The 13,476-nt window shown below is 44.7% G+C and overlaps 1 protein-coding gene across 4 annotated transcripts in view; it reads right to left on the bottom strand.

Annotated features, from left to right (window-relative positions):
- The window catches only part of PRICKLE2 (prickle planar cell polarity protein 2), a 339,195-nt gene that overhangs the window by 53,026 nt on the left and 272,693 nt on the right, over positions 1-13,476 (bottom strand). For 3 of the 4 annotated variants that reach the window (XM_007192394.3, XM_007192396.3, XM_007192395.3), the window contains 4 exons: positions 10,077-10,190; positions 7,087-7,224; positions 3,979-4,182; positions 690-876 (listed from right to left, as the gene is read on the bottom strand). In XM_007192394.3, the coding sequence (XP_007192456.1) occupies positions 690-876; positions 3,979-4,182; positions 7,087-7,224; positions 10,077-10,190 (643 nt within the window). Of the gene's footprint in view, positions 1-689; positions 877-3,978; positions 4,183-7,086; positions 7,225-10,076; positions 10,191-10,528; positions 10,642-13,476 lie in introns of those variants that run through there. The other variant, XM_057555416.1, reaches the window with a different exon arrangement.

Raw genomic sequence — 13,476 nt, 5'->3', positions numbered from 1 at the left:
TGCTGATTTTTTTCAAAGACATGCATGCCAGAAACCATTTGGTTTCCTTGACTATCTCTTCCTACCAAGAGGACTGCTTTGTTTCCTCCCTCTGCTGACCCCCGAGGTTTTCCAAGGAGGCTGTGGAAGACATCTGTTTATATTTTCCCCTCATATTTTCCTCTGAGACCTCTCCTCCTCCCTTTGGTAGTGGGACTGTATACCTTGGGGGTGGGTCTATGATTCAGGCAGACCAATGGGAACTCCCTATTCTTTTCTTTCCAGGGTGGAACAGATGACCAAATGAGGGGCTACAGCATTCCTATTTGGAGGACCTGACTTGGATATTGGAAAAGACACGATCCCATCCTTTTAGAGAATACCAGTGCTAAGACTAAGTATAGCTGGGGGGTCATCTTGGCCACCTTGCGAAGGCAGCTTGCTTCCAAATGATGCCAAGAGAAAGCAAGCTGAGCTGAGACACAGAGGGGGAAAAAAAAGAACCAGACTTTGAATCCTTGAACCATCCTTACCTGAAACCAACTTCCTTCTTGGCTTTTCTGGTACTGTGAGCCAAGAAATTTCCTTTGTCACTTAAGGTAGTATCAGTTGGGTTTCTATCACTTGCGACCAAAGGGATTCTAACTATACCAGACACAAAGCAGTTCCAGTCAGAGTAGGACCAAGGTGAGCACCAAGAGTTGCCTCACCTATGTGCTGGGCACAGGTGTCGCAGTATTCTGCGTACAAGGACTCGAAGCAGTGGCAGCAGTAGGGCCTTCCCTCCTTCATGATGTAGCGCTGGCCACCCAGCACTGTCTCGCATTCGAAGCAGCAGAAGTGTTTCATGTGCCAGTGTCGCCCCTCAGCTTCTGTGCATTCGTCTGCAAAGATGATCTGGAGATGGAGAAGCCAAATGGTCAGTGGATAAGAGCCAGCCATGAGAATGTACTTGAAAGGAGGAAAGCTATGAGGGCCCCAAACTGGTAGGGTAGGAAAATAGGTCCTGTCCACCAATTATTAAACAGAAAATCGATATGTATATGTTTATTCTCTATCTATATCAGTTCCCACGTGTGGATTTGCCTAAAGCACAATTACACAGTTTCTGGCCTGGCCGGTGATTACTTTAACCACGTTGTATAAAGACAAAGAACATTCTACCCTAAAGAATATAAAGCAGGACTAAACACTGACAGCTCATGGGCACTTTGGCCATATCGATTTAATCTGGCTTATATACAATATTTTTTTAAAATGAGAAATGTCATATAAACACCTGGAATCCTGGTTTCTCTTTTGAAAATACAATGTTTGGCAATGTGTGCTACACATTCTTGCATGGCAACAATAAGAGGGGTTGCTGCTTTCAGATGAGTGATGAGTTCTGTAGCTTGTCATTTTTTTTCACCACTCACTGTTACCTTAAAATGAGTCACCTTCATTTACGATAACTGTCTAGCCCTCAGAAGCATTTGTGTTTTGACCCCTAAGACAGAGTTTTTTACAATTTCAAAGCACAGATTTAAGAGCTTACTGCAGACTACAGTAATCAAGGCAGAAATAAGCTCAAGCATTTATGGCCAGTTGATTACTGACAAGGGTGACAAGGACATTCGATGGAAGAAAGAATAGTCTCTTCAACAAATCTGTCTGGGACCACTGAATAGCCACATGCAAAAGGATGAATTTGAACCCCTACCTCACACCACATATAAAAATTAACTCAAAAGGGATCAAAGACCTAAATGTAAGAGGAAAAAAACTATAAAATGTTTAGAAGAAAACAGAGGTGTAAATTTTCATGAACTTGGATCAGGCAATTAGGCAATGGTTTCTTAGCTATGACTACTAAAAGCATAGACAACAAAAGAAAAAATAGAAGTTGGATTTCACTGAAATAAAAAACTTTCATGCTTCAAAGGACATCATCAAGAAAGTGAAAATACAACTACAGAATGGGAGAAAATACTTGCAATTCACATATCTGATAAGGGACTAGTATCCAGAATATATAAACAACCATTACAAAGCCGCAATAAAAAGAAAAATCACCCAAGTGAAAAAATAGGCAAAAGATTTGACTAGACATTTCTCCCAAAAAGAAGATATGCAAATAGCCAATAAATACATTTTAAAAAATGCTCAACGTTATAAGCCATTAAGGAAAAGCCAATCAAAACCACCACATGATGTCACTTCATACCAACTAAGGTGACCATAATGAAAAAGACAGACAAGAATTGAGGAGAATGTGAGAAACTGGAATCTTCATTCACTGATAGTGGGAATGTAAAATGGTGTAGCTCCTCTTGACAACAGTTTAGATTCCCTCAAAAAGTTAAACATAGAACTACCATACGACCCATCAATTCCACTCCTAGGTATATACTCGAGAGAACAGAAAATATATGTCCACACAAAAACCTGTATATCAATATTCATAGCAGCATTGTGCATAATAGTCAAAAAGTGAAAACAATGTAAATGTCTATCAATTAATAAATGGCTAGACAAAATGTGATATATACACACAACTGGTTATTATTCAGCCATGAAAAGGAAAGCACTGATACGTGCTGGAACTCGGGTTAACCGCAAAAACACTGTGCTAAGTGAACAAAGCCAGACACAAAAGGTCATATGCTGCATTAATCGACTTATATGAAATGTCTGGAATATGTAAATTCATGGGGACAGAGACTAGATTAGTGGTCGCCAGGGGCTAGAGGGAGGGGAAAAGGGGAGTGACTGCTAATGCATCTGGTGTTTCTTTTTCGATGATGAAAATGATGTGGAATTAGGCAGTAGTGATGGTTGTCCAAGTCTGTGAATATACTAAAAACCACTGAATTGTACACGTTAAAAGGGTGAATCTTGTGCTGTATGAATAAGATCTCAAAAAGCAAAAATTTCAAAACACTTTAATCATCCTATTCTATTTGCCATTAGATAATATTAAGTATCATGAGCACCCATTTCCAGATGTGGAAACTGAGGCAGACAGGTAAAGGGACTGCCCAGAATCACTAGAACTGGACCAACTACCTGCCCAGAGGGTCTCTTTTGAATATCACTGGTAGCATTAGAATCCAGGTTAGATAAGGCCAATTGACTTCCTCCTAGAAGAGTGAGTCTCTGATCGGCAGCTTTTAAGGAAGAAATGCCCATGGTAATAGTGGACTCTGGATGAAAAAGAGGAGTGTTATTTTCAGGGTCCCACATTGCTGGTTATAGGGTCAGAAAGAACCAAAAACCTACTTTATGCAGGAAGAAACCCCCTGTCCAAGATCTTTCCCCTAATTTGTCCCATAAAATCGGTCAGGTTTAGAACATTCTCCTTTCTGCCTCCAACTTTTAAGCTAAACCAGGTTTTCTATTTCAGCTCCCAGATCACACCTAGGTGTGCTTCTGCTGGGAGAAAACACCAGGTATGAACCTTGTGTCCGGACCGCTTTCTGACTCGGAAAAGCAAATTCAAGTACCTCTTAGAGTGTGGGGCAGGGGTATCCAGACGGAGTAGCCATCGGCCCCCTGAATCCTCATCAGACCTTCTGTAAATTGTGGGAAAATCATATCATGCTACCCATTTTCTTGCCTTCTCAAACCAATCTGTCCCATCGAATCTCCGGAAACCCAAGATTTTAAGATAAATGACACACTATTACTGATGATGATTACTTCCTGGGACTTGGGCTGAAATCTCAAGTTGCATAAAGCCTTTTTTTTTTTTTAGAGTTCTGAACTGACCTAGTGCCCCTGGGAATGTCCTCAGCCCTAGAAACTGTCTTCCCACCTAGCGGCCCATGAGACTGTCACATTCAGTAAAGCAGGTCACAGTCCTGGACATTCCAGCAACGAGGGATGGTGGGGCTTCATTTTTGAAAGGGTTAATATAAGAGGGTGGGGGGGGGAGTGGCCTATGGTTTTCTTCCATGCAGGAACCACAGGACAACGTGCTGGCTATGGCGTAACCCAGGGAGCGGAGCGGAGTCTGACCTCGTCGCAGGCTGCGCAGCGCGGCTTCAGGCACTCGGCGTGGTGCCTGCCACAGTATATCTTCCCATCTTGGTAAAAGTAGATCAAATCCACCAGGAGCTCGTTGCAGACAGTGCAGATGAAGCAGGGTGGGTGCCAGCAGACACCGTGGCCGGCGCGCGACGCAAACACAGCAATGTCCCCGCCGTTGATCTGGCCTCCGCACTGCGAGGCGAACAGAAACGTCAGTAGGAGGAACACCGGCGCCCCGTCTCTCAGCGCCACGCGGGAAGGATACACGACCACCGCCGGCATTACCAGCTGGTGACTGAGCACTTACTTTCCAATCAGTTACTGTGCTACCTGCTCTACACACAAGCGGGCAGCGTTTTCTTGTCCTTCCCCCACTGGCCCTCCTGGGGCCAACACGAGGAAGATCCTGTCACTGAGAAAATAAGCAATCCCAAAGGTGGGAGAGAAAGGAAAAGTCTGCCAGCAGGAGGTCTCATTATCTTTTAGACACTGCCAACTCCCTCCAGAGGCCCAGCCAGGACTACTGCTTAGAAGTAGACTGTGTGGGGTTTGGGTGATGGGTGAGTGGGGAGGGGGTTTGGAGGGCCCCTGGGAGGACGTGGAGGTCTGCACTTTGGATGGTAGGGGAGTGGGTTCATAAAAATATGCCCACCTTTAACCGTCTTCTCTAGAAGCCTTTCAGGTATGCTTTTGGCCTGCTTCCCCTACCGTCTTTTTACATAGTCCTGATTGAAAAGGTACCATTCCTAAAGCCAGACTATGGAAAGGGCTTCTTCTTTCTCCCCTTCCTAAGCTTCTCACTCATTTCCAAAGTTCCTTCCCCTACCCAGAAAGGAACAAGGCAGAGTCCCTGATGACCCTCGCTTCCAGTTGCGCTTGGGATACAATGAATACGGTGCAGCCTTTGAGGGAGGAGTCAAGTGTGAGGCAACAGGTCCAGCGGGAGGCTCTCTGCTGACCACGGTGTTGGCCTGAGGTTCCCAGCCTGAGGGTCCAGCACTACGGCTCCACATGAGTGGCTGAGCTCTGGGGGCAACGTCCAAGGAGGAGAAAAGCGACCTCCAAACCTTTCCCACACCTTGGCCATCAGAAGGGTTGTGATGCTTCATAGAAAATAAAGTCAAGGTCTCATGGAATAGGCTCTGGGGCCTCATTCATGCGAGTGACCAGACATAAGAAAGACATTACGTTATGGAAAGTGCTACCCCTGCCTTTTGTGCTGACGTTGGTAGAGCTGAGGTATGCATACTGCTAAAAGAGAAACGGAGGCACACTCAAGTTTTCCAGTTTATTTGCTCCAACACTGATTCGAATTGGGCTGCAAGCATCACACTAAAGGTGGTTGGAGGCACTCAAGGACAGGAACCCGGGGAGAGATTTTTATAGAGAAGGCATGGAAGCAAAGTGAGGAAAGTATTTCAGGGACTAGAGATTAAGTGGTCCCCTTATTTAGGAAAGCCTGTTTGGCTGCTTGCGATTGGTTGTTCAGTTTCTTTTTCTTGGATTCCACTACCCTGACTGGTTTAGGTTTTGGTCTGCTGATACAGGCTACGGAGGCGTTAGAGCCACCCCAGTCCAATGGTCTCCTTGTTGAATTACTTTAACAACACAGATCCCATTGAATCCTCACCATGATTCTATGACCTAGGCATTTGTTATCCCCATTTGGCAGCAAAACCGTTAGAAAAAGTACCATGGTCACTGCCATCTGGCAGGAACACGAGTCAATCTTATGTCTTTCTGCCTCCAGGCTCTCGTCACTCTTCCATGCCACTCTTGACACCTGCCCATGAAACACCCAACCTTCCCACTGTTTTATGGAATTCTGCCTGGACTGGTCAAGAATGACCCGAGAGTGGCAGAGGCCCTGAACTAAGCACACAGAATCTCACATCTTAACCTCTGACCACCTACATCTCAGGGGCAGGTGTCAAGGATGAAGACCCCATCCCACTGCCAAATCTGTGGTCCTTTGGTTCTCCTGTTAAGTAGCATCTCCATTCCATCCACCTGCGCCTTCCCACACTATCCCTCTGAAATCCCCAAAAAGGGCCCCCAAATGGTATCCCCTCCGATCAGGTAGTATCTTGCCTTCTCTTCACCAATCCAGTTCGCATATTTTCAGTACGTGAATGGGTCCCCAAAGCGCTTAAGGAGTTAGATGGGGCCACTCTCTTAGCAGCAGGGCTAAGAGACGTGTCCAAAATATGACCATCAGCACCAGAAGGCTTTTGGAGGTCAAGAGGTGGGGCAGGGTGAACCCAGGCAGGCTGGAGTCCCACCCTGCTTTCTTGAAAACCCTCCTCCACCATGCCCGGAGCACTCTACAGGAGAGTCGAAGAAAAAACAAATCCAGACTTTCGACTCAGTGAGGTCCTAGAAAGAATGCAGGGGGCTTCATGCACTGTGCTGAAGAACCCTCAAACCCAAGGAGATGACCATTTACCACCTGTTTAAATGGCACTGGTCTTGGGATGACCCTGGGAAAGAGGCTGACCCATGGTCCAGGCAAATTCCACTTTCCAAAGGACTCATTTTGAGATGTAATTCCATCATCTCATTCCTCTGCTCAAATCCTTCCAATGGCTCCCTATCTCCTTCCAGTGGCTTACCCAACCCTCTGTGAAACCTGACTTCATCTATTCATTCTCTTCTTTATCCCCTCTGCCCTGCCACACTTGCCAACCTGCTGTTCCTCAAACAGCACAGAAACGGCTCCTGCCGCAGAGCCTTTGAACTTGTTGTTCCCTTAGCCACCTCCCCCCCATTCCACCATCTGCATGACTCACTCCCCCTCAGTTCCTGCATGTCTTTGTGGGGCCTTCCCAGTCACTTTACTGTGAAAATTGCAACCACTGCACACTCCCAACACTAACCCCCTTCCCCACTGAATTTTTTCTATCTTATTTATGTTACTGTCTGACTTCTGCCCTAGAACGGAACTCCTTACAAGGGCAAGATCAAGCTTTCAAATCTTTTGTTCACGGCTGTATCCCCCAGGCCTACAAAGTAGGTTCCCAGTAAAATAACTGTTGAATGAATGAGTGAAAGGATGCCAGGGCAATCCCCTCAGCACGCCTCGGAATCCACGCTCACCTGTTCACAGATCGCTCCTGTCATGGTGACCGGGAAGGGCCTGACATTGCCACGACCCAGGTTTTCACGTTTCCGCTGGTTGCTGAAGAGCTTCAGCTCCCTCTTCTCTTCCTCATCCAGGGAGTTGCAATAGCGAACCTGGACAGACACAGAGGATGGCATGGAGGGGTCACCCTTGCTCCTGAGGGTTCCTGAAGCCCAGGCCTCAGACTGTGCTCATTAAACACACTCCCATTTGGTTTCACAGTCCTTGTGGGCACTTGAACACCACCAGGCTGGGGGCTATTTAAGTGAGTCTCTACCTGAGATTGCTGACCATCAAAAGAGCTTCCTAGAGGCTCCGAACTCCAGAGCCCCATTCTTGGGCAGGCCAATGGTCTGTAACTGTTCCTCATCCTCTGTCCCACTCTGCTCACCACACTAAGAGCCATACCATCTGGGATAGCTTTGCTGCTAGTCAAGATCTGGGGCTTTCTCCTTCTTTCAAAGTGATCTGGATCTTCAAATTGATCGTGATACTTTCACCTCCATGTGCCCATGGAAACGATCCTTGACACCAAAGAATGGCTCCAGGCCAACGAGCCAGAATAGTGGTCAACGTGCTCACAGCTTCTGTTTCCCAAAATGAGATGGGAACCAAAGGCGTGATTCTGAGGAGTTGGTCCAGAGCTATCTGTGTTACTTCACGCAAGTCCCTGCGTGTTTATCTGTGTGTAGGAGGGAGAGGACTGCCCGCTGGGCTTTGGTTAATGCATCAACTTGCATAAGATATTTTCCTTCTTGTCCGACACAGAAGCTCACAGAATTAAGGGAGGGACATTAAAGATATTCAGATCTGCTATTTCCCATTCTCTCTTTTATTTATGCACACCTTGGGAATTTTGCTATAATCTTGAACTATTGTTTACTTAATACTGTTTTAAAAACTGACTCACTTTTTTTTTTTACTTGAATACATTTACTTGAAAAGAAAGTATATTATGACTAAAAATAGAAAAGCAATATCACTTGTGAAAAACAGAGCAACCATAAAACTAAATACAAGACTGAAAACAAAACCACATTGCTGGATTCTAGCTGGCTACTTTTGCTTGTCGGAGATTCTGAAACGGAGGTTCTTAATGCTGTTACTTAAAAATGGAGACTAGCAGGTGTGAGATACCTGCTCCCCCCAAACTAAAATTTCCCCCTTGACAACTCAGTCACAAGGAATGAAATGCAATTGAAAAGGTAGTGAGTCTCGCATTATGTGGTTCAATATTATTTATTGCCATGGCCATGTACCAACCAAAGTCATGGATCTGCTACACTTCGGGAAACATGGTTCTAATCCCACCCCATCTTACTTTAGAATAAACTGAGCATCAGCAAGTTTAACCAACTTGCCCCGATGATTTGTCCTACAGATGGTTAAAGGGAAACCTTTGAACCAGGACTAGTTTGAAAACCACTGCAGCTGTATACATCAAAATTGTCTAATCTGGGTGAAAAAGAGAATGATCAAATATTTACTTTAGATTCACCCTCTGTCCTTAAAAAGGCCATGTCAAATGGGCAAATCTGTCTACTGGGTCACATGTAAGCAATTCTCACCAACAGGAAGAAAAAATGTGAAGGGTCTCTTTTCCTGAAACCACAGTTAACCATAAACAGAATTAATCATTAAAAAGCAGAAAAGAACAGATCACTTCCCTCTATCAAGTAAAAAAAGGTTAAAAAAAAAAAAAAGTCTTCATGTGGAGAAAGAACTGCAATGACCTGAACAGCCCAGAATATATGGTTACACCACCAACAATTTATGGACATGCTTTGAAAGAAAGGCACACCCCTCCTGCTTGTAAAAACCCACATTTTCAATTCCAAATTAGTTAACTGGTCATCAGGTTACAATGCTTGCTCTCTTCTTTAAAGGAGAAAGCATTATTTAAATGTGTTTTATGAAGTCTGAAATAAACAATAGGAAAGGGAATTGTGACTGTCTTTCTAGGGAGTTGCTTCAGTTTTTAAGCTTTTGCTCTACTTATTCAAATTCACTTTTGAGGCTCTTGATTTATTCCTTTTATTCAAATGTGGGAAGATAAAGACTAAAAAAGTACTCACTCATTTCCTCAGGGACTGAGCTTGTGGGTGGGGGCAGTTGGTAAAAAGCTGGGGTCCAGCTCTCTAAAGGGGTTTTAAATTTCTCCTTTCAACTTAAAGTTATGTTTTTCTTTAAATCACAATCAGAGTTAAGCAGACAATGTGATTCTGTAGGATCACTATTTTTAAAAACCAGATACTTGAAAATTAATTTCTAGTTTGCAAATCTAAACCTGCCAAGCATGATGATCTTTTAAAAGCGTATTTACAAATTTCCCTTTAGGATCAATTTGAGTTCAAAGACGATGAATGCCTGCTTACACTGCCCTGTGTCTGGGTTCAGAAAAAAGGACAGCCTGAGAGTCATACTTTCAAGAGTATAAAGGGTGGCCTTGGCAAGTTGGACTGGAAACGACAAAAACACAAATGTTCACAGCTGCAAATCTGGACATGTAACTTCTCCTGCAGTGTAAGATGGAAAACTTACATACTCATTTACTAAGAAATGATGCTGAAAATTCAAGAGAGTCTCAAAGTTTGTGCCGGACTTGAACTGCCCAGGGAATCTCAATCATCTTACAGGCTCAGGCAACCAGCATCGTATGTCCTTCAACTAACAAAACCTGGACTTGAACTTTTAAATTTTAGTGCTCCCCAGTTACCTCAAATAGCTAGTAGTGCCAGGCACAGAGGCGAATCCACTCCATAATGAGATTCTGCTTTTCGGTAACCCTCTCCAGAAGGTGTCCGACAGTTCCTTTTAGTTCTAATTAAGGAAGCTAAAACCTAAACTAAACTGCCAGAGTTTTTCGTTGGGGATCTCACTGATCGCAGCATTCTGATTATGAAAAAGGTAACGGTTCACAGAAAGTTCTAAGAAAAGTCTTCCAAAGGCCCCTCCAGCCCCTTACCTCATTGTCATGTGGCGGCAGCTGGTGTAAAAGCTGCTTGATTCGAAGTTTCTCTCCAGGACTGTTGACATAGGGCACTTTCTCTTCTGGGAGACAGCTATAGTACTGGTGAACCTGAAGGATGGAAAGCACACAGATAACTCACCCATTACTCAAACCACCTGCCCACTCCCACATCCTGGGGAGATGATTCCCACAACAGGACACATCTGCTTCCCGCTGCCCTCGTCCTTCGTGAAACTCAACGGCACGTGAGTTTCTCACTGCAAGCAGAGAAATTCATCCTTGAAGAAAGAGTCCCACAAATCACCCATGTCTTGGGGCTTTTCCTCTCTCTGTAAGGGAAAAATAAAGCTAGCAAACTTTTCCTAGAAAAAGAGATTCTGGCAAACATGCTGGTGAACCCAGAGGGTAGGGCTTTCTCGGCAGGCTCCCCCGAGAGCTGGCTTTACCATTTTCTCTGTGAGTCTCCAGCATGTAACCTGCCTTCCTAGCCAAAGTGATGTGTCAGCGCCTGCCTTGGCGCTGGAGTCAACGCCAGTCTTTGGCGCGTGGAGAACTCTTGGGTCCCTCAGCCTCCACCTACATTAAAAGCCCTCTAGGTTTTAAGCTTTTTGTAAGGACAGGAAGCAGCTCAGATCTGTCAAAAAAAAAAAAAAAAAAGAGAGTCACTGAATTCGGGATACAGAGCGTGTAATTAAAAATTGTCATTAACGTGACTTTTTTTTGTACATCCTAGAATGCTCCTGTTTACAGATGTTAGGACATTTTCTTACAATTTCTGAGGCTCATTCAACCCTAACAACTACTTGGGAAAGCACCAAACATCTAATTTTGCCTGAGAAAAGAAAACAGACATCCTAGCATCCAGCTGTATGTAAAACTAGGGGACAAAACTGGCCAAAACAGAAGGTATGCTTTATATAGGAGAGGCCAAAAAAAAAATCCCACAAGCTGAGATGACATCATGGAAAATACTTTTCAACTGTCTCTCAGCATCATGACCAACTCTTGTGAAACATGGCATTCATTCAACAAAACGGAGAAGACAGAAGACTTGGGGCTCTACATTCAGCATATTGGCTACGCTCCACAAACGTGGTCACATTCCCTTGAGTTTGGGGAGCCTTGGATATGACCACACGTTCTGGGAATGCTGGGGTGAAGAGTTGCGAAAGCTCTGTCTACTTTGATCTCCAGAAACGAAATCATAATGGTTAGAAGAGAGAGGAAGAAGGTTTTGTGATAACAAAGCCTTAAAAAAAAGATGGGTAAGCTATCCTTATTTTCACAACAAATGATCGTAACCATTCACCATCACGTGTGTATCATCCTCTTAATCAAATCCCAAAGGTAAACATAAACAGACTTCTTGCTGTAGACTAGCCGGCTTCTGGGACCCAGGGCCCTGCAACCCCTCCCTAGAGGCACCTGGCAGGAAGCCAAGTCTCAGGATGGGAAGCAATGGTTCCGGGTTTTGAAGGCAGCCCACAGGTTACTGGCACTCTCTCTGAGAAGAAACACAAGCCCAGATCATGAGTTAGTTCGGGGTTAGAAGCTGGCGATGAGCCCATCAGAGACTGGCACACCATTATGTGCTCGTTAGATTCGTGCCCCATATGCCTCACCAGGTAAGGGCCAGGTATATAAAGAAGCAGGCCCCGTCCCTGTGTCTTGGGGAATGGGCTTTGCCTCCCAGGTCAAAAAATGACTGGTGGAAAAGCCTTGTGGAAACATCACTTTGTCATTCTCACAGCTCCCATTATGGTTATAGAACATTAGGGACAAATGTTAATATAAAATGAATCACTATGTGGATAAACAACAAGGTCCTACTGTACAGCACAGGAAACTATATCCTGCGATAAACCATGATGGAAAAGAATGTGAAAAAGAATGGATATATATGTAAAACCGAATCACTGTGCTGTACAGAAAATAACACAACATTGTAAATCAACCGTACTTCAATAAAATAAATTAAAAAAAATAAAATGAATCACTGTGGATGCTTGATCATAAAAAGTCTGATTTGAGCTCCACTGACATTCCTCTCAATCACCCCTCATCACTCACACACCCTTCTCTTCACTGCCCAGAGCAGTCATCTGAACTGGTACCTTGAACAAGGAAGGTCTCACTGCTACCGTCCAAGGCTGACCCAGGCTGGAGTTTTCCCTGTACCTTCTTTGCAGCATGGCCAGGTAGACCTGAACCCCCAGTCATGGCTCTGTTCTTTCCCATCCCCGTGTTCCTGAGCAAGTTAACAAAACCTCTCAGAATCCTCATCATATGACTGTGGTAAGTAAACGAGAGTGGAGACAGAGCATTTGGCCCTCAATAACAATAAATAATATGAATACACAGCAATAAGTATATTGTCCAGCCTGGTATACTCCAAATGGAACAATCCAGATCTTCCTGGCCTTCCTTCCATTTTAAGAGGTAGGGCAACACTGTCGGCTTGTAGAGTGAGACCAAACCTGGGGAGCCCCCCACTTATAATTGGTCTAAGAAAGAAGGTTGCAAGGGATAAAATGCGATTTAAGCTAGCTTGGTTTCAGGGGAAAAAAAGGTAAATTATTATAAAGATGTAGTGTTTTCTCAAAAAACCCAGCAGTATGGTAGGGCCTCTTGAGGAAATGGAAACTTCCAGTGGAAGGTGATTAGTAAGGGATTTACCATCTCCCTAAGCCTGGTGTTCTTCTACCTTTGCTCTATTCTTTCCTCTCTGCAGATCTGTTTCCCACAGGACTTGAGTTTACACAAGCCCCGTTCAAGAGTCCACCCTAGACTGACTAGCTTTGCTCAATTCCACTTCCTTACAGAAGGCTCCTGCCTACCCCATCTTGGGCAAGGGCCACACCTGGAGATTGGAATGGAGAGGTTCCACACCATTTTAAGACTGGAGGATAAAGGAGTCCCAACACATGATTGGACTAAGGGGGAGGCAGTGATGGAGAGCTCTAGAGATATTTAGGTGGTAAATAAATACCTCAGTATGCTGACATCCATCTTAAAGACTGAATTCTTAAGTCAACAGAGGCAGTGACTACTCTTGTGGAACACCTTTCCTGGCTGGACATCTTGTGTTGCCTTTTTTAAAAAAAAATTTTTATTTATTTTTATTTATTCATTATTTTTGGCTGCGTTGGGTCTTCATTGCTGCGCGCGGGCTTTGTCTAGTTGCGGCAAGCGGGGGCTACTCTTTGTTACGGTGCATGGGCTTCTCATTGCGGTGGCTTCTCTAGTTGTGGTGCATGGGCTCTAGGTACGCAGGCTTCAGTAGATGCAGCGCATGGGCTCAGTAGTTGTGGTGCACAGGCTTAGTTGCTCTGCAGCATGTGGGGTCTTCCCGGACCAGGGCTCGAACCCGTGTCCCCTGCATTGGCAGGCGGAT

This window comes from Balaenoptera acutorostrata, chromosome 10 (assembly GCF_949987535.1).
Source record: "Balaenoptera acutorostrata chromosome 10, mBalAcu1.1, whole genome shotgun sequence".
In the NCBI taxonomy this organism is placed as follows: Eukaryota; Metazoa; Chordata; class Mammalia; order Artiodactyla; family Balaenopteridae; genus Balaenoptera; species Balaenoptera acutorostrata.
This window is presented reverse-complemented; position numbering and strand designations above follow the sequence as displayed.